This window comes from Arvicanthis niloticus, chromosome 11 (assembly GCF_011762505.2).
Source record: "Arvicanthis niloticus isolate mArvNil1 chromosome 11, mArvNil1.pat.X, whole genome shotgun sequence".
In the NCBI taxonomy this organism is placed as follows: domain Eukaryota; kingdom Metazoa; phylum Chordata; class Mammalia; order Rodentia; family Muridae; genus Arvicanthis; species Arvicanthis niloticus.
Window position 1 is genome coordinate 15,735,758 of NC_047668.1, and position 21,965 is coordinate 15,757,722.

Genomic DNA, 21,965 nt, shown 5'->3' on the forward strand with positions numbered 1-21,965 from the left:
TAGCTGGTTTTAAATACTTGGGACTATCCAGAGGATAGCGAGTAAGAGCAGAGAGCTGGTGTCTGAGAGGACAGGAGTGAGGCCTCTCCTCAGACTTTTTAACTGTCACCCACTTCTTATCTACACACAGCCAGCCAAACTCCACATTCTTAAAGAATGATAACTGCTAGACTATGCTACAACATCGAATACTATACTCACGCCTGTTCTCCGCTACGATCGTTCAGCTAACCTATGCCATCCTGGCCTTACCTGCATGGTTTTGTGATCGACTACCGTCATTCTTCTGTTTGACACAAAGCCAAAACCTTCAGTGCCCCAGAGAAACGTTTGGCAACTTAAATTGTCATTCAGTGTCCCTTACTGTCCAGTAGCGCCCATAGAGACTCAAGCAGAAGCTCAGCCACCCCATGGTCTCCCTCCCACACTTTTCCTCAATAGTTACCCTTACCATGAAATCCCTGCCCAAGCTGCCTCCTCTCATTTGATCCAGCAGAGTGATATATGCCCTTCGAGGCCTGCTTCTAATTATCTCTAGGAAAACAATAAACCTTTTCTCTGAATTCCTTCATTTATCCTATAAAATTTTACTGGTCAGGACTATATATATATATATATATATATATATATATATATATAACCTATGGTTGTCTCTGTACAATGGAAAGTCCCCAAGACAAGCCAACCTCAAGCAGCTAACACTAGTATGGGGGTTCTCAACCTGTGAATCGCGACCCCTGGTGGATTGGGAGGGTTGAAACACCGAGATTTACATTACAGTTCATTCGTAACAGTAGAAAGTTACAATTATGAAATAACAATGAAAGTTATTTTATGGTTTAGGCTCACAGGAACATGAACTGCATTAAAGGGTAGCATTCTTGGGAAGGCTGAGAATCAGTTGAGAACCACTGCTCTGGCACCTCAGTAGCTGCCTGGCTGCACGAGTGCTTCGTGTATGTATGGACATGAGTCTTGAATTTTGTTACTCGGCTCTCATGTATCAAATTGAATTAAAAATGTTGCTTCTTAAGACAAGCATGGTAGTGCCTGCTATTCTGCTACTCTGGATACAGAGGCAGGAGACTGCAAGCTAGTGGCCAGACTGAGCTATGTAGTGAGGCCCCTGACATCCTGGGCTATAAAGTCAGATAGTTCTTATAACAAACTTAAAAGTCCTAGACAACATGAAACTGATCAAGCTTTGTGCCATACAGCATGGGACCCCTATGCAAACTTTCTTTCCAAATTTAAGATTGGCCCTGCCCTTGGGTTAGCTATTCCTCTTGCCCAATGTCTGGTCTGGCTGGACTATAGTAGTCCACACTGAATACTCTGACTGGCTATAGATGAATAAGGGTCTGGTTTGTTTTCCTGGCACTGATGCCTATGGTATGGTCCCCATTTTGGTGAGTTAGGTATGGTATTACAAGGACTCTAGAGATGAGAGCTCTCGTTCCAGAAGCACATGGGCAGACTGTGAATCTAGCCAGGGTGGCCTCCTCTTCTGCCTTACTCCTGAACGTTTTCTTAAAGGAACGCAATCTATAAACACTTGCCGTGGCTATTTCCTAAGCACACAGTCTATCCCAGAGCTACGTCCCCTGGCATGTGGCAGTTATTCACCATGCTTGCATTTCTGGTGCTTCTACTCAGGTATACGTAATTTGAAAGACTGTGGAGGAAACATATTAAATGTTCATGAGGAGCTCGAGTCATCAAGCGTGGACCACGCCCATGTTGAGCGCTAGTCGACAACACGGAGAGATGCACTGGTAGATGCAATGTCGATATAGCTAACAAGAAACATGCTGACGGAGAGAGATCAGGCTGGTGCCCCAGTGGAGAGCATGCTGGTTAGTCGTACCCCACAAAGTTAGAGACAGAACAAACTGGATAGAATAGAAACCAAATCAGCAGTTGCTCAGGGATACAGCATAGTCTGGGGAGAGCTGAAGAAAGGAATCTCAAAATGTCATGAGGAAGTTTGGGGTGATGAATGCTCTCACTATCGTGATGTTGTTGGAGTGTATATATCTTTCAGATTGTCAAAGCTCACAAACGTTCATGCTCTAAAATATGCAATCTTGCAGGCCAAACACTTCAGTGGGGCTGTTTTTGAAGAGGATAGGAAACAGATACCAGTGAAGGAAAGAGAGAAAGGGGTATCTTCTCAGTAATACATTCGTACAATGCTACCTCTAAAATTGGTTTCAGTAAAAAGAGAATGGCCAATACTCGCCATACACCACCTCCAAATGACATTTCCTGAAAAATGCCCGTTTCCAGAAAGATGGGAATTGTATTTTTGAAGGAGCAGCCAGGTTGCAAGCAGATGATTAATTATCATGAAAACTCGCTGATGTACCATGACAATCTCACACTGTTTCCTACAGCTAAAATAAAATTCCTGTGTCTCTCTCAGAGAGGCATTGTAAAGCATTAATTGATTAGTGTTAGAAAAAAAAAAAAACCTTGGCTGCCATCATGGAAAATAATTGAATTAAGTATCAAGATACAAATATACAACTGTTGTTTTGGTGTTTGTTTTTCTTTACAAGTAAATACTGGAAGATGCCAGCTATTCCAACTTACTATACCAGAGAAGACAATCACTCTCAGGTCTCACACTCCTAAAGACTGAATCACAGGATCTAGAAAAAAAATGTTTAGCAAGTGTGTCTGACAACCTCTACTACTGCATGACACTGTAAAAACCTTTTTCTTCCATATCAGGGAACAATAATGGGTTTGTATAGACCAAGCTAAGATATGAATCTCTAGGCTCAGTTGAATAGTTTTTATAGAAAGGTAGACTTTGCCTCCTTTTGAGACTAACAGAATATTAGTTCAGTGCAATGATAATACAGTAAGATACACATGGCAATCAGGGTAAGGTGGACAGAGAGAAGCTGAGTCTTGTCCTATGGTAACTGATCTGGTAGAGTCCAGAGGCGTTCAGTGGTTTCTGTAGCATTTCCCATCAAACCATGCACAGATGGCTAACATGGCTACCGCACATTGCTATTCATAGCATCAGAAGTAAAATGTGAGGTTGACTTAACATTCAGTGAACTGGCCTGCAAACCACAGTTTCTCACCATTTGAAAAGCAGAGATAAGCAACTGTACCTATGTCACCTCTATTCTAGCCAGAATAGTCAAAGAGGGGGAAAAAAGTGTCCCCCGACAAAATGTCAATCCTTTGACAGAAACAGAGAGACCAGGAAGGACTCTCTGGTGATCGACAGCGAGTGGGCAGTGACCGCCATGTTTAGCATGAGAACATTGTCTCGAGGCAGGTATGGATGCCTGAGCTTCTTTGTAGCCACCGATAAACAGTTCTGCAATCATTAAGGCTACATGGAGTAATGCCATAAACATAATAGCAATTTAAATGGAGTGATAATGTAAAATGTTACTTCTGCTGTTGTATTAGCAACATTTTAAGTAAACATTAGATACATAAGGTTAGTTGCAACTACATAAGATAAAACAATACAAAATATTCTCTCATAAAAAAATTCTAGTTTTGGGCTAGAATAAGGTAAGGCCGGCACCGGGATGCCAAAGCAAGGTTTCTGTAAGAGAGCTGAGATGGGACTGTGCAGTGGTTACACGGGGTCACGCTGCGTGAGGAAAGGACCCTGGTCGTACCATACAGCCACCCCAACTGGCTTTCAGTGAGCAACCCACAGCAAAGGCACCCTTATGCCCTCGTGCCCTCAGGAACCTCAAAAGCTGGATGTGTGTTTTCCATAAAATATTAAATCAAGAAAATTAAGACAGCACACTTGATGTGAAATAAAGTTCATATAGTCCTGTTTAAACACAGATTAGAATTTCTGTCAGAACAATGCCAGTGCAACGGTGACATTCTAATTAATATAATTTACATCATAAAGCACTGAATATCTTTATCTTGCTGTTATGAAATGCCCTCAAAAAAAAAAAAAAAAAAAAAAAAAAAGGAAAAAGAAAAACCTGGAAAGTGTGTTCTACAGGGAATTGAGTGCTAAGGGCAGTCTTTTCCAAACCCAGTACAAGACAGGTACTTATGGCCACTGACATTTCTATAGACCATCAAGCCAAACCATCTTTGATCATCCACAAGCCTTTCTGCAGCTGGTTTCTGAGGCCATTTTACTTGCAGTTACATAAAACATGTTCAAAACACAACACAAAACTAACTAAAATTCTCACTTTCCTGTCTGTCTTTTGTCCTTCTGCAGTCTTTCCTGTGAACCACCATGCACAGGACGCTTCTGCGGTGCCCGCTCATTCCAAATTCTAAGCGTGTAAGAGGGGCAGAAATCCACCCCACAGTTGGGCACCCAAGGATCCCTGTTCGTTGCCTTTGTCAATTTTATGCTATCAGTGAAAGGAATAAAGATGAGATCCTTAAAACTTGAGTTTTCATTTCCTATGACAACGTGCTTTCTGGTCATGCTTTATCACACTCCGGTACGGGGTTCCCACCCCTTCATAATTGATATCGGCCATTTGAAGCATTCAGTACAAACCTCCTGAGGTTCATCAAATATACCCTGGTCTATAATTCCTGCTTTAAACAGACTCAAAGCATAGTCACCCAAGTGTTATCCACGACGACTCCCTGGTTTTTGCGAAGCACAGTGCCCGGCATAATGACAGCTGTATTAATTATCTGCTGAAAAATCCACGTAGCAGCAGAGATGATGGAGATCATCATTTTAAATATTTTATTAAAATAGCCAAGTGTGAAACAGATTAAATAGACCTTCTTAATAATGAGGGACTCATTAATTTTACAAGAACTCTAGAAAGCTTCAGAATGGTCATCAAAATTTTCTCTTTTATTCATTTATTTTTTTTCCAAGAAGAGGGAAATCTTCAATCATCACTTTAGAGAACACAGGTCTAATAAGATTTTCTAAGGTGTTTTAAAATAGTGGCCCTCCTGGAGAAAGCTTTGAAGCATCTGTTTGAAATATGGAGGCTTTAGGTGTCATATTATTACTTGAAATGCCTGAAAATGGTCAGCTTGAGGTCCAACCCCATTAAAGCTTGGATTCATTAGCGTATAACGATTTTGATTTGAATTTTGATAACTAAAATTGATATTGGACCTAAACAAATCACGACATTGAAATCTTTGATGGAAAGAAAAGGTACAACACGATCTTGCCTACCAAGTGTGTCTCCAGGTACAGCCGAAGGCTGTCCGTCTCTGCCTTAGGAGGAGTCCAGTTCTCGGTGGTCTCCATGGCTTCATTTAGCCACTGAATGAATTCGTCCAGCTTGTTCACAAACCCCTGTGTGGAAGAGAAAGAAAAAAGGGCACAAGAGGAACATTAGTTGATTATTTTTAAAGTCAATTTTAAAAATCCCAAACTGTCTCAAACTATGGTAACCCCTGCTACTATTTTGTTTTGTTCGTTGTTTGTTTGAGGAGGGGCGTTATTGTTGTTTTGTTGTTTGGTTGATTGGTTTGTTTTGTTCTGTTCTGTTCTGTTCTGTTCTGTTCTGTTCTGTTCTGTTCTGTTCCGTTCTGTTCTGTTATGTTCTGGTTTTTGGTGGTGACCACTGCTCCTGGCCCGAAATCTTTCCGAACAGGAAATCAACTCTCCTCCTGGATTACCTAGGAGCACTTTCCTAGAGAATGATGAGACCGTGTGGTGCACCGCATAAGTTACCTCAAAACATCTCTAGTGCGTGACAAACTTCTGCTTGGCCACACCCAAATCACATCCTGTCTTGGGGAGGGTGGCGTTTGAGCACAGATGACCCAGTCCACTCAGAGTGTATAGAGCGAGTTACTAGGGCTGAATGAGGATATTTGTTTTAAATTTAACTATGTCTAAAGATACCCGGATGTGTCCCATCGACAACCCAAGTTTCTGTGGTTGAGCCTATGGATGCTCTGGAGAAGAAAAGGGCAGAAAAGAGACACCACGGAACAAATGCAGACAGACACCTGACTGGCTGAGTATGTCTGGACAGGAAGAAATATTCTTGCCCAGGAAGCACAAATCACAATAATCTTGCAATTTTTCAAATAGTGGTTATAAAATTTTATTGACCATTTAAAAGAACACATCTGTGGAGACAGAAAATATTTTGAAAAAGTGAAAATCCAGCTATAAAGTGAACAGGGCGTCTGCTTTCCATGTGTAGGTCAACAGCGCCACCTGGAGGTCATGCTAAGCAAAGGCAGGCTTCCACATTCATTCTGCTCGGAATGCTGTTTCCCTAGTCCAGGAAATCCATCCTTTCTTTTTTTTCCTCCCCTCCCTTTTCCTCTCCTCTCCCCTCTCTCCTCCTTTTCTCCTTCCTTCCTTCCTTTCTTCCTTCCTTCCTTCCTTCCTTCCTTCCTTCCTTCCTTCCTCCCTTCCTTCCTTCCTTCCTTTCTTTTCTTCTTTCTTTCTTTCTCTTTTTACCTTTTATTTATTTTGATCAATGTTTTAATGCCTTATTGAGGACATCCTAAGACAAAAATAAAACCAATATGTAGATGTTCACTGTCTTTGTCATGCTTCTCAGAAGTTGAATTTTACTATTTAGTACATCCTAAATTTTATTTTTAAATTCATAACCCGAAATGTGAATGGTTTTCCCCTAGTGGATGATAAGAAACAGAGAAACGGGGCAGGATGTTAGAAAAGAGAAAAGCAGATGAATGAAGCCCAGAGACACGTTCCTGTTCCAAATGGGAGAGATCAGATACAGAGGCCCACAGTCTCTACTAGAGCACACCACTCAGTCTGGCACCCTGAGGAGTGATGTGTCCATGTTTTCCCGGGATTTTCTAGGAGGCCGTCAATACATCACAAATTCCCACCTGTCATATTTAAGACAGATGTTCTTGGAGGTACCTGCTACTCCCACAAGAGTCCAGTGGAACTCAAGTCATCAGGCAGTACCCTCATAATGGAATTTTTGTGGAAGAGTTAAGAGACCCTTTGCTGAGCATATAAACATGTATACAGAAGCATTATCTGTCACCTACAGGAGAGTGTAGATGACTGACAACTGAGATGGAAATCATAATTTTAGTACACATGTGAACTACCACTTACTGTTAAGTCTGACTAGAGTTGTTGTATATAAATTGGTGTGGATAAAATTAAGTCAGGAAGCAAACTATTCGGAAACGGGCTGAATCCAAAGGACAAATAGTTAAGTATGCTATTTTACATATAATCAATACTAGGTGATTAATTATCCCCTGTCTCTCTAAAAACAACCATGAAAGCAGATAAGAATGTCCAGGATCCTCATCATAGATGCTGTTAGTCAAAGAGTTGTAAGCCACGCATGTCAGATTTTCTAGCAGAGCCATGAGTGCAAGGTAAGCTGAGATACCTGAGATGCAATTAGCAAACCCAGGGGTCTGGGAAATTTTCCTTGAATGTGTGTCTGTGCAGCTCAGCCAGCCAGCAAAACAGGGCTGACATCAAAGAAGACGAGATCCTTTCTCTGAAAGTGTCTTCTGAACTGTAGCCCACCCACCCTCACTGTGTTTATTTGCTGCGTGATCTCCCGCCTCTTCTTTTGCCAATGCCAAGTTTCATCCATCAAAACAGAAACGTGAGAAGTCCAACTGTTCCCACTTGTAACAAAAACCAGGTTGTACTTTCTCTTAGGGAAATCCTGGCTTTCTACACCCCGCCACCCCCTCTGTTGCTGTGTGTGGTTTTAAGAATGTGGATATAAATTGCTGAATGGAGATCCCGTTTCACTGGCATTCATTCAGTTCTTGGTGCATTTATCTCCTGGCTTTGTCCAGTGTGCCAGCATGTCCATGTACTACCAAGGGCATGTGAGTCACAGGACATGTCCTCTCTCAGAAAGACCAAGAGAATGATGTGCACAGATGCACTCACACTTAGACCCACACACGCTGCTGATGCTCGCTTTCAGGGGACCTGCTGACATCTTCGTGGTGTGAAAAAAGGAAAACAGGCCAGTGTGGATGGTAATGTGCAGAAATGGGGTAAATCCAAAAAAAAAAAAAAAAAAAATACAACTATTTTGAAGTAGGGATCAAACTGTAGAATAACAAAGACTGATGATTCATTTAAATATTCAGTAAGATCCTATTATGTGCAAAGCATCCTGTTAGACATGAATGGGTACAAAAAGATGAATATCATTTCTTTTAAAGGCAAGCAGAATACAGAGCATGTCTAAACTCAGGTATATTGGATTCAAATGATTTTATAAGAAAAAAATTTCGAATAGAGTGAGGAACATATTCCGTTATACCCAGAACTTGTATCTGTACCCAAGATTGTTCCTCGCTATGTTTAGGACTAAGGTACACGAGTGCATTCTCCAGTGTTCTGGATAACTATAGAAGTCAGGTTTCCTCCTGCCCAGTGCTGCCCTGCACTGTGTGGAGAACGCACCCCCCCCCAACCCCACAGCAGAATGGCTGAGGTAAGCATCTGGATCCTCTGCTCCCCAGTTCCCATCCCTTCACACGGATCTCTTTCTGCCTCCCTTTTTGAGAGGAACTCTACGAGAAAGATTCCTACAGAGGTCACTTCCTACTGAAGGAAGATTTCAAGGAAGTTAAATGCTTGAACAAGGCCATACTACTTGTGCCTTCACAGACTGAATGACTCGGTTTACTTACAGAGAAAGTGGTCATCAGACGGCACTAGCTAATTCGTGAATTGCCGGGTTCCCCGTGGTATCTGTGCATCTGTCTTCACCTCAAAAGGATTCTGTCTCCTGGTAGAGACCTCAGATGTGAATTCTGAGCCAGACTAGATCAAATCAACTGCCTTCAAACAGGGCCGTGCTGAAGAACCCCAGAAGTGTGAACTACTTAACTTTATGGAGAAAAAAAAAATGGCCAACTTTTGTTGGTGAGTATTTTACATCGTTAAAACCTAATTGCCACTTTTCTCAGTATTCCACAGTTAAGGGCTCAGGGAATTCAGCCAGATAATTCTAGCTGAAGTAATAAGCACCTCTCACTACAGCTAGGATCTGTTGTGTAAAATAAAACACTTAGGACCTGTAATAATCACAGGGGGTGGGGACCGTTGTCACTCTTGGTATGCAAATGAGAAGAGTAAGTGCCCTGTCTGTGCCCTGGAGCTGGAAGGTGATGGACTTGGTGGTACCCAAATACAGCGTCTCACTGGATCCACAGGACATCACAGAAGACAGGCTGACTTTACTGGTAGGCTTTTTTCCCAGGAATTGAAAGTTGAAAATAAATAAAGATTATGTAAGGATAGCAGAAGATGGTATATTAAGAGAGAAACATTCATCGTGAGCCAGAGTGGACATTAAGGACCACTGTTAGAGCCACCCCGAACTGAATTTGGCTCCAGTGGTTTCTACAGGAGTGCCTTGCTGCCTTTGAAATCGGTTCCTTCACCTGTAAAATTCAGATGACAATATTCATTTTTGAGGCTCCATGATAATTACCAGAGGAAGTGCGTTAAAGGCTCCTCATCCCTCAATGAGACCTTGTTCTCAACACCCACTGCTACCACCAAGGCTCAGAGAGCATCACAGAAGAGGAGGCAGAAAGAATGCAAGCGAGATGATGGGGAGGGTTGTTGTGAGACACTCAGTCACTTCTGGATTAACATGGCGTCCTCAACACCTCGAGACAGCTAAGACAGAAAGGACCCTGGAACATAATGGCTAGCCAACTAAGACGAGGCATGAGTTCCAAACTACACGAAAGACTGTCTCTAAAACTAAGACGGACAGAACTCAGTGAAGACACCTGATCTGACCTCTGGCCTCTACCTGTACATACCCATTCCTATTGCAAACATATATAGAACACACATACACACAAAAACAGGCATGCATGTGCGCACGCACGTGCGTGCACACACACACACACACACACACACACACACACACACACACAGTAAGTGCACTGCACTATACTAAGCCCTGCTGAGGAGATGGATGAGAAAAGCTCCCACACAGTCACAGTCTGACAGGTGGCAGCCTCTGCTCTGGGCCCTCAGAGACAGCCAAGGTTCTGCTTCCAAGATCAGTGAGCCATTGAACAGAAAGCAGTCAGCAAACCTGGGGGTTAGCGAGGACGACACCAACAAATGCTTCTATTAATAGCCAAGCACTTAAGAATAAAATTTTACAACTTAAAAAAAAAAATACACACTCCCTCGGGAACAAGTCTTTAGCAGTGGGGTCACCAACAAGTAACAGTTAAGGGACCCCACAAACTTCCCTCAATACAGCTTTATTTAGGCTCTGAGAACCAGCAAATTAGACCTCCATTTAGAAGCAAAATTGTGCACTGAGATTGGGTGTGAGCACCCTGCAGGATGTAGATTCATGCATTTCTAAACATAATTCTTATACAGAATCTCTATCTCAAGCGTCTAATTTAGGTTTTTATACAATCAGACTCAAATGCGGTTTATCTCTTCCTGACCACAAATCCACCTGCGTGCTACCAGAGCCTGAGGCTCTGGGTAAAGTTCTGGGGATTACAGACAGTTGTCTCCTCTGCTTCACTGATTTGCCCCCTTTCCTGTTCACAAAGCCCAGACCAGGAGAGAAGAGGGCTAAGACAGAAGAGAGATGTGCCAATGGTAACACGATGCCTCGGGAAACATTTAGCTCCTCTTCTAGAGGGTCAATGGGTAGCTTTAGGATATAAAAGCATTTCCAGTGCAATTGTCCCAGAAGAAAGGGGCAAAAACAAATGGGGGGGATTGAAAAATAGCTTTATCTAAACTCAACAGATAGAGATGGTCCATTCTGAGCTCAGGGATTATACAAGAGGGAAACTGAGTTGAAATCTGTGGGCTTTGGCCATTCTAGTAATAGTGATCTCACCCAGGACAAGAGGAGCCCAGAAAGAGACGCGTCTTGCGGCGGGAAAGGATTCCTGTAAAGAACTAGAGACTTTGAATTTAGTCGCTCCCTATTTGTGCATACAAAGAAATTATCAAAGATTCTAAGATTCAAATAGTGAAAACCTAATTTTAAAAGCTTAAAAATACTTCAGAATAAACTGCAAGTAGTACTAAACTATTGCTAATTAACACATGTTAATTGAGCACTTATTTGTCAAACCTCAGTTTAATCCTCACAAGAACCCTGTAAGATTCCCATACACTCTGCTTCATAGGGAGGCAGCTGCGACATGGACAGACTCAGATGTGAGGAGCGAAGCTGGCGGTGCTCCCGAGTGGAGCTGGAGGTGCTCCCAGGTAACCTCACCATACCGAAAGTTTACAGACTCCCTCTAAGCAGGACTTTGTATGGAGAACCCCCCCCCCAAACCTACAGGGAAACTTGGGCAGATTAGTTGGTCTTTATTTGCCTATAGGTACAAAATATTTGACCTATTCATACCTTTGAATTCAGGATATTAACACTTTAAAAGGCTTTTTTAAGACTTACGTTTATTGTATGTGTGTAGGTGTCTTGCCCACATGTGCGTCTGTTTACCATGTATGTGCAGTGCCCCAAGAAGCCAGAACCCTGTAACTGAAGCTACAAATAGTTGTGAGCTGCCATGTGGGTGCTGGGAATTGAAAGCTGGGTCCCCCGGAAAAGCAGCCAGTGCTCTTAACCACTGATCCATCTTCTCTGGCCCTTTAAATGGCTTAATTGTAGGTTTTCCATGAGCAGTAGCATAACTTTAAATGCTTAATATTTCAGTTCTTCATCCCAGCTGTTTTAATAATTAACAGTATTTCTGAGTCGTGACAGATTTCCCAGTGCACAGATGACGACAGTAGGGCACAGAGGTGTTATACATTTCACGTACTTCATAAAGCCAGAAAAGGATTGCTTAGGATTCTTTTTCCAGGTTTGGACCACCATACCAGACTATGTAGACAGACTTACCACTCGGGTACAAAGAGAGAAAGGGGCAGCAAAGCCTCTGTTAGTGGCTTCCATCTGCAACAGCTGAGTGCCTACCACACCCACCGTGACTCAGCCAATCACGTCCCAGCTCAGAGCTTCCTTCCCGTTCTAAATTCTCTCTTTTCTAGTCTCCTTTTTTTCTTGATTATTGTTTCCTTTTTGTCTTTTTCTCCTCATTCCTTCTTCTCCCAGCCCCTCCCCCCCTTTCTTATTCTTCACTCCTCGGCTCTCTTTTCTCGTCTTCTCCCTTTCTCTCTTCTCTTTTCTTCCTGGTGTCTTTTATCCACAGCTAAAGCCCCCCTGCCCCCGCCCCGGTTTGTTAGGGATAGTCATGCATCTTCAGTAAGCAACGTTTTCTGATATTCCCGTAAATTTTTCAGGGACAAAGAGAAGAGGCCGTTTCTTGACACCGAAGAGCAGAGCTGAACATCCTTACAACCCTGTGAGGATTTGCACCAAGTGCTTTCCTCTTTAGTAAGACCTTGCAAATCAAACATGTTCTACAGGAACACATGTGGACTGATGGAGTGTCTGTATAATACTCAGGTTATTCAAAAGATCACATGTAATTGTTGAGTTGTTACCTAAACAGTCTAGCTTTTCTCTAGGGAACATATGCTTCTTTTAAGGCTTAAAATTCCATGTGCAGAGATGGTCCTGTAGACAAGAACACGCGACAACCGCCTTGGGACTTCAGGGCAGCAAACCAGAAGAGGACACAACTCCGTGAGCTCTATCACCGTGGTCAAAACACAAAGAGCACACAGCAGGGCTCCAGACAACCCTTCAAATCTGCCTACTGAAGCAAGGGAAACGAGGTTGGAAGCAATTACAACTGAACCACAGTGCACGTTCAGGGGATACTTGTGCCGGAAGACCTTAGGCATCGCGGCATCAAAGTCTCACTGTTCATTTTAAAGTTATTGTAGGCATCTTTTAGACAAGAGTTTTGGGTTCAAAGTAAAAAAAATAGATGAGGGCTTCGGGAATAACACAAAGTTATCAATGCTACTTCAACTCATATATATACACACACACTATATATATATATATATATATATATATATATATATATATATATATATATATATTCTACATTGGATAACACCAAGCCAACTGAATTAAATATTAAACTGCCCTTCTGTTAAACTCCTCAAATATGTACAAATGTAGATTGAGTCTTGTTTTTTTTTTTAACACTTTATTTATTAAGACTCCACAATGAATCAGGAAGTTTACCATGATGCCTAAAAACACGCAGCACACTCAAGAGTCTTCACACCAGCTTCTCTTACTTTGTCTCGGTGGTTCTGTCTCTGCCTTAGAGTTGGACAATGAAACTCCTGTACATAAACCACAGAAGGAAAAGCTCTCTAACGTCCATCAAGCTCTTAAAGATTGGGCAGCCATTCCACACCACACATGCTTTAGCAGAGGGCTGGCTTGTCCCTTTGAGATACATTTTCAAGTTGTAATGGAAGCAGGGGGTGGTGCTCTAATAGGAAGCATTCCAGGACTTGGAGAGACAGGTTCTCTCTGTAAAATGAGTAGTGTTCATTCCTCACTGTGGTCTGTACAATCTTGCTTGTAGTTTGACAAGGTGATCCTTGGTGTCTTCCACACACTCAACGTTTTGTGATTTACTCACGGTATCTGTCCTTCAAGATCCACTTCAATTGTTCCTCTCCCAAGAATAATCCCAATTTATTGATGCTTTTCTACTATCTTCTCTTAATCTTTCCATCAGGAGTTTGATGGACCATTCTAAATCTATTGGAGGGCTTTCCCCTTTCTATATATAATATAGTATAATCACCTTCCTTCTGGTTAAATTTACTGAGGGAATTATTTATAAGTGTGTAATTATAAATATGTTATAAATATTCATATTTACAAATAAATAAGTACATATTATTTATAAGGTTGTGGTGTGGCAATATCATAAACTAGAACGATGTTTATATTTGTCTGAACACATAGTCATTGCATAAATTTGTCTACATAAACTTCCTAAGATGACAGAGAAATGCATTAACTAAAATTATTGGACCAATTAGGAGAAAATCAACTCTAATACAATATAAACATCATCCATCATGGCAGGAGGCCCAGAGTCTCACAAATAAAAGGCACTGGGGAAGCCACTGATAGGGCCCAAGATGTGGGAGAGGTAGATTTGAACAATGTGGCAGGGGATCCTGAGGAAAGTTGACTTTAAAGTGACTTAGGCAACTAAAAGGTAGAAAAGAATACAAGATAAGAAGGTGCTAAGCAGAACTGGGGCTCCTTAGAAACTTAAACATATTTAACTGTCACAGCCTTTAGTCACGCACCTATTTTGCCTGTGCCTTTCTAAGATAGTGTCTTGCTATGTACAGGAAGCTTTTGTACTCCCTGTGTTGTCCAGGCTGGTCTTGAACTCATGAATCTTTTGCCTCCTTCTGTCATATGCTTAGATTAGTAGTATATTTTGCAGGGGGGTGCAACTGAAGTACCAAAAAGTAAGCTTTTTTACTCAAAATAATGTACGTGGTGAGTTTAACACTAGAGGGAAAGATGGGGCTTGGTTTAGAAGACATTATTGTTCCAGAGGTACCTCATCAGCTGTCATGTTTTGCAACCATGCAGCACCAGGGAATCTTTTTAGTCACTAACATATTGCTCAGAAATCTCTTCCTACCAAGAGTGACATTTCCTTTGCTATAAAGTCCTATCTGCTATGCTTCTGAATGTTCTTCATTTTTATATCTTAAGCAAGACTATTCTAGGAGTTCTTTATCATCTTATACCCCAGTAGAATGTGTCAGCAAAAGATCAGGGCACAGTATGATTTTTTATCATCCTACATCTTCTTAAGCACCCCTTAGTCGGTAGTCTCTTAAACACAATGTCCTGCACCAAACAATAGAAACCTTGAGATGGAGTGACAATAGGACCAGAAAAAAAACCGCTTTACTAAAGCTTTACTTTGTAAATATAAATTTTAAATTAAGTATTAACTTTTGTAAATATGGATGCAAATCTCCTCTATATAATAGAAATTAAGGAACTCATAGCAAAAAAAAAAAAGTTTCATCAACTCTGCCACATTTAGTTTGGCGATCAGAAAGGAAGAGTACTAAATTTCTAGCTATGATATCCACCTTTGCTTCTGTCTCTGCTCCATACCCCTCTTTCCCAAATACTCATACATCTGGACATGGGAGATGTCAGATTATCACCTATAAGTGATACTTTGCCAATATGCTTTTCTTAAGACATTCAAGAAAGAAGAAAGCACAATTACTTCCGAAGGTCACTGGAAAGAAGACAGAGCCACTGGCTTCTTGGGAAGCTAGCCGTTTCCCTTCATTCTTCAGCCTAAGAGATGGAAAGCACAGGCTCTGGCTTATTGGCAGCATCTTTTTTTTCATTCACAAAGCAAGCTCCGGGACAGTCTGTTTGGACAGTCAGACCCGCTGGCTCAGACACAGGCTGATGTCACTCATGACTGTGACATACAGCCTATGCTTTAGGAATGGTTCTTCCCTACCTTGTCTGAACAGGGGACAAGCAACAGTACTGACAGACATCACAAAAGCAAGTCTACCAAGATGAATGTTTCCAATATGGTGCATTTACCTGACCTCATTTGACATACGTTTATATTAGCCGGTGTCTAATTCTTACTGGGTCACTCATCGTCTCACTGTCTGTCACCTTTGCTCCCTCCCTCTCGGGGCATCTTATAACCTCTAACCCAGGCCTCACTCTTCCAGGATATCTGCTTCTTCCATCTTACAGTGCTGAGACTGCATCAGGAATAGTTTTGCACTTCCAAGCTTGTTGATGTTCAGCCTCACTTGCACACGCCATGAAGATTTTATAGGAGAAGCATCCAGAATCCCATGCGACACAGAGTTAGCTGTGTTGAGGTAAAAAGCCTCAAAGAATGCTTTCCACGGGACCAGAGGTTCTTATTGCAGTTCTGTTCAATATAATTGATGCTAATTCTCCAGATTCATAGGGGAAAATCATAATAGCATTAAGATTAACATTCATGTAGTCTTTACTCTTTGGGATTTCATAAAATAGTCAATGCAACGATGTGATAAAAATAAATCATATCTCAAAACGACAAAATGCACCTAAGCATAGTGTCTCTCACCACTAATCTCAACACTCAGGAGGTCAACCCAGGAGGATTGCCACAAGTCTGAGACAGCACTACAGAGTGCTGTCTTCCAGACCAGCCTGGGCTACAAAGTTAGACTCAATCTCAAGAAATAAAGTCAAACAAAAGTCACAGAGCTTTTATTGTAAATTTTGAGAGACTTAAGTGTTCATAATTAATAAGTGGGGCTGTGAATTAAAACCAACGGCCCACTGTGAAGTCATTGGGCAGAGTAGTAGCTTTTCTACCTTTCTTCACTAATAAAAGTGGTATTGTTTATATATTTTATCAATCAAATATGATAAAGCATGAGAGGAATGACTATTTCATATCTTTCCTGTGGTGCTACAAGTAAGCAGTAGAGACTTTTGTTCAGATGTGTAATAGTCTCCTTCCAAAATACCACACGGTGATGAAAAGATACTGTGCCATGCTTAAAGGAGAAGAGAATAATTCACCGGTATCCTAAGCACTGCTTTAATTGAATTTTTTAAATGTGGGTCAGCAGGATAGCTCAATGGATAAGAGCTGTCATGCAAGGCTGATGACCCGAATTTGATCCCCAGAACTGTGTCAAAAGCAGGAGATGCTATCAAGCCAGTAACCCCAGTGCTCCTATAAGCTGGTAGGTAGAGACTAGGACATCACCCCAGAACTCATGGGGCTAGCTAGCCTGGAGCTCACAAGAGAAAAGGAGCTCCCTGTTTCCCTCTCACTCTCTCGTACCCCTCTCCCTGCGTCTCACCCTCTTCCCTACCTCCTTCCTCTCCCATCCTCTTCCCTCCCCCTCTTTATGCTCTCTCCTCATTTTCTCTTATATTCCTATCTCTCTCCTTCTTGCCCTCCTTTCAAAATTTAAAACTGTCTTTAGAATGTAAAACTGAATGTCAACTGCATTTTGCTGCTCTAATCACATTGATACCTGAGTTTGTTGCCTAGTCATGGCCCTTCCACACCAAGAATAGCACACACACACACACACACACACACACACACACACACACACACACACAATTTCTTTCTGACATTTTCATTGTCACGTTGAAATTTCTGAACAGAACTTTTTTCCAAGAGAACCAGATGCAATGCCTCCCATAGCCTCACGGTGGCGCTACATGATCACTAATTGTCAAGGCCCACAGACAGCTTTGCAGAAACCACAAAAGGCACTGCCGCATTCCTCCCGAGGGGGGCGGGGAAAAAAAAAAAAAAAAAAAGAAGGAATTTTTTTCTAATCAGTGGTTCTTCTCAACCAACCTTGAACAATGACCTTGACACGCTCAATAAATCTATCAGCAGGACTAACTCGAGGCTGCTTTTCTCTCCTGGCAGTGGTACAATACATTACTCTGAAGACTTGTTATTATCCCTAAAGAGAATTTTGTGGGCTTATCTTTAAAACCATTGTGTTGATTTAGAACTCTCAACTTGGATTACGGCCACAGCACTGGCATTTAAGATAACCTTTACTGCGTAACCTAACTTGATGTGGTTCCTGTGAACCACTTATTAAGTCTTTTCTTCTCCCAGCCCCCAAATTTCAACTTGAAATCTGCAATAAGCTTTTTCTCCCCTATCTTATTTTAAGACAGACACAAAAACGTAACAAATCATCTTTATGGATCTAGTTATGTAGTAACATAAAGAGCCCACTGCAAAACCCTTCAAAATTAGCCCTAAAGGATTATTGTCCAATTTAATTGAACATCACAACTGCTTGAAGAACTTTAATAATCTTTATTATTGTGTGCGTATGTATGCGTCTTACCACGTGTATAGCACTCAGAGGACAGGTTGTGAAGTTGATTCTCTCCATTCTCCTTTAGTGGGTCCTGGGGATCAAACTCGGGTCTCCAGGCTTGCATGGCAAGAGCCTTCATGCAGAGCCATCTTGCCAGAACTACTTGAAGAGTTTTTAAAGCAATAAACAATAGATCCTGATTTCATCGCTCTCGGGTACAGTTTGAGGTTGGGATGTTTGGAATGGCCTCCAGCAGTTATAATGAAAAAACCACAGCTAAAAATCACCATGGCTTAGCCGCATGCCCTCAAAGGTCAGATTAATGTTTAAAAGCTATCGATCCTATATGCTTAAAAACCCTAAATAGTTTCCCATCAAAGATTGCAGATTAGTGACTTGAAGCCATAGCTTTGTCATGAGTGCGTTTGTCGGGTCTATTTAAAAACTGCTCAGATTCAAAGTTTAAAATTGGGAGGTGTCACATACAATGTAGGTTTCCTACTTTTTTAAAAAAAAAAAAAAATCTCTTGCCATACAAAAGCCACATTCCCACACAAATGTCATCTGAAGCTGAGGTGTCCTTTCGATGTGTAGGCTCCTTTAAATCAGCCCACTGGCCCTCATTTACACAGCCTGTAGACTCGTTTACACCATCCACCTGGTCTCTTGGATCATTGGTTTGCAATCCTACTCTAGAAGAAGCTTACCCTGAATGGAACATTCAGTCATTCATTCACTCATGTATGCATTCATTACACAGATTCATTTCAGAGCTTTGCTGTGCACGCGTGTGGCATTCAAACCCCCTCTCTGGCCTCTTTCCTTCTAACTTCATAGTCCCCTCCTTCTAACAAGCTGTTCTAACCAGCAGCTACAGCAAGAGACGGCTGTAGTAATAACATGTCGGCTCATTTCCGAAATTCCCTGGTGACTTGGATCAGTGGCGTGTGAATGTGTCAAACATTCACGTCCATAGAAGAAAGCTGGCCGCCTTTCTCTGGAGCTGGGGTGAGCACGATGTCCAGAAGAGTAAAGAAGCAGGAATGAGAGAAAGGGTGGAAGAACAAACGCAGAGACAAGGGGGTATGGGAGAAAGAGTGGTCCCCAGGGTTTCCCTAACACGAGGATCAGTAGGGTTGCTTCAGTTTGCATGTGAAATGGCCCCCATATGCTCACATACTTGAACATGTGGTCCCCGGCTATTTGCTGCTGTGGTCATGGAATGTTTCAGAGATAGAGACTTGCTGCAGTAAATGAATTTCTGGGGGTGACCCTGAAGTTGACATAGTTTTACACATCCAGCTTCCAGTCTGGCCTCTGCTTCCAGTTCTGCTGAGAAGTGAAGAGTCCCAGCCCCATGAGTCCGTCACAAAGCTGCCTATGATCATGCCTTCCCTGTCATGATGGACTGTGTCCCTTCTACCCTTCTACATGCCAAACACATCCCCTCCCTTAAGCTGTTCCATCAGGTATGTGATCACAAAGACAATGAGGATGCCAATTCAAGGCAGAGGAAAATCTGGACAGGTAGCACATGGTGAGTTATTATACATGTCACAATATTATATAATAGTATATAATAGTATATACATTATATTATATCTTATATATGTTATATAATGTATAATTATAATTAAATATATATAATTTTATATACATATATAAAATATATATTATATAATATATAATTTAATTATAATCATATATTATATATAATTATATATTATAATATAACATTTTATAGTATTAAATTATATATTATATAATAAACTATATATTATATTATAGAAATATATATGTGTGTATATATATATATACACACACACACACACATATATATATTATGACTTATTCTTGCTGTGGATCAGGAGATGCAACTGTGTTACAAACTATGGGGCTTATATGAACAGAACTTGGACTTGACTTGTGCTAAGTGAAGTAAATCAGTCATTCCATTATAGATGCTGCTGCCAGAGCACCTAAAATCAGACAAGGGGCTGAGAATGAAGGGAGCTGCTTAATGGCACAGAGCAGCAGTGTGCATCCCAGCCTGTGCATCAGGAAGGGTCAAACAACCTTCTCACAGGGGTCACCTATGACCATCGGAAAGCATAGACATTTACATTATGACTCATAACAGTAGCAGAATTACAGTGATGAAGTCGCAACAAAATAATTGTCTGATTGTAGGTCGCCCCAAAGTGAGGACCTGCATTAAAGGGCCATAGCATTAGGAAGGTTGAGAACCACTGGCAAGAGTTTCACAAGAGGAAGATATTCTTAAGCGCTGAATACCCAACAGTACTGAACTGTACACCTCAAATGGTTAACATGGCGAGTTTTGTTATGTGAGTTTTGGTAATCACAATGAATGGAAAACAGAAAAGAAAGAAAACGAAGAGGTCATGTGATGTTCACCACCTTCAGAGTGTGGTCATGGATGTGTTGGCACATAACCAAAATGAAGTCTGTAAGGACGGGGCCTGTCTGTACCCATTCTATTGTGGGAAAATCATTGCTAGAGCCAGTGTTGCTTTAATCCACTCTCCTCCTTTCACAACACACTCCACCCACGCCTTCTCAGCTTCATCTCTGAGCACAATGACAGCTGCCTTTGCGCAGACATGAGGACAGTTTTATCCAACCCAGTTACAAAGAGCAGGGGCTGAACTAAGTATGTGCTGCACTGAATCCAAAATAATTTACGAGTGGTGACATCCCCAGCTGGCAGCAAGTTCTCAAAAGTGGTGTATATATGTCTCTGAGAACGAAATACAGCAACAGCTGAGCCATTTAACTATGGCCGAGATACGGTAATCTGGCATGTGAAGACATTTGTATCTCTGTGGAAAAATGGGCCTACCTATGACATGCATCTACCAACTTAGTACCACTGACTCCAGCTGAGTCATTTTCCAGGACAGTGTTATCCAGAAACCCAGAGTGTGAGCAAAAGACCTTGAGCTGTATCAAACAAAGCTTATCTGAGTGTCTTCAATGAGGTGATGCCACCCAGCACTGCATTCTGGAGCCCTCCTGGGCATCACTCAGCTGTTCCGATAGATCCAAGAACTTCCCACTTTAGACAAGTGGCTGTTTCCCACAGTCATTAGGAAGTGTTCCCACTGTTCATTTACTAACCCAGAAGAGCATTTGTGGGCTTGATAAATCGAGTTTTTTATATTCTTATGATTACTGTCTGAATTCCTTGGCATTTCACTATCTGTCACAGATCAAGTCCTCTCTATCAAGCATCTCAATTGGATTCTAGCCCTTAGAGTTAGCAGCCATGTGACCTTCAGCCCATTTGATCCTCAGATTCATCATCTGCAAAATGGGACAGGTCTTCTCATTTGTTTTATTTATTTATTTATTTATTTATTTATTTATTTATTTTTGCTTTTATACCATTTTAATTACATGTATGTATTAAGGTCAGTTCTAGGTTGAGAAACTAGCAATACAACAGATGCAAACAGTCAAGGAACAAGCAAGACAATAAACACAAATAGTCAAAGAACAAGAAAGGTAATAAACAAAGTCCAGAGATCACTCTTGTGATCACTGTTTCTGAGGGCTTATCAGGATGACCAAAATATCTGAGTGGACTTCCCTGTTCTATCCCAAAGTCATTTTCATGCCTGAGGCCTACTTCTTTGTTCTAGCCTAAGATTTAGATTCCTGCCTGTAATTACTTTTTTTGTACGAGCTTAATGTCAGATTCCTGCCTGAAGCCTACTTCCTTGTCCTTGGTCAATGTCAAATTTCTGCCAAGCAGCCCATTTCCTTGTCCTTGGCCAATGTCAGATTTCTGCCAAGCAGCTCCCAAATCTCCCCCCTTTTTTATTTCATAAACAAGACTGAGCCTGTCTTAGGTCACTCTGACAAGAATGCCTTCCTTACTCATCGTGGAATATGCATTATCAAAAGCAATGCACTTCTGTCTTAGGTTGGCAAGGCTCTGTGCTGAATCTTACCTGTCCTTGTCTTGCCAGCCTCTTAATTTAATATCTCTGTCTGGGGTCCATTTTCAGTTTCAAGCCATGTACTTTGGTTGCCAACATGTTGATGTTGTTAAAGACAAGCTTTCACATGATGTATTCCCAGTATAATAAGGACTAGCATGACCAAGCTATATATGCCATTCTTGATGCTTAACCAAAATGGAAATACTAACCTCAAGCCATGGATAATTTTATCAGCAGTA

The 21,965-nt window shown here is 41.5% G+C and overlaps 1 protein-coding gene across 3 annotated transcripts in view; it reads right to left on the minus strand.

Annotated features, from left to right (window-relative positions):
• Window positions 1-21,965, minus strand: part of Akap6 (A-kinase anchoring protein 6) — a 423,485-nt gene that overhangs the window by 213,089 nt on the left and 188,431 nt on the right. For all 3 annotated transcript variants that reach the window (XM_076941872.1, XM_076941873.1, XM_034514536.2), the window contains one exon: window positions 5,171-5,293. In XM_076941872.1, coding sequence (XP_076797987.1) covers window positions 5,171-5,293 — 123 coding nt within the window. The remainder of the gene's footprint in view (window positions 1-5,170; window positions 5,294-21,965) is intronic.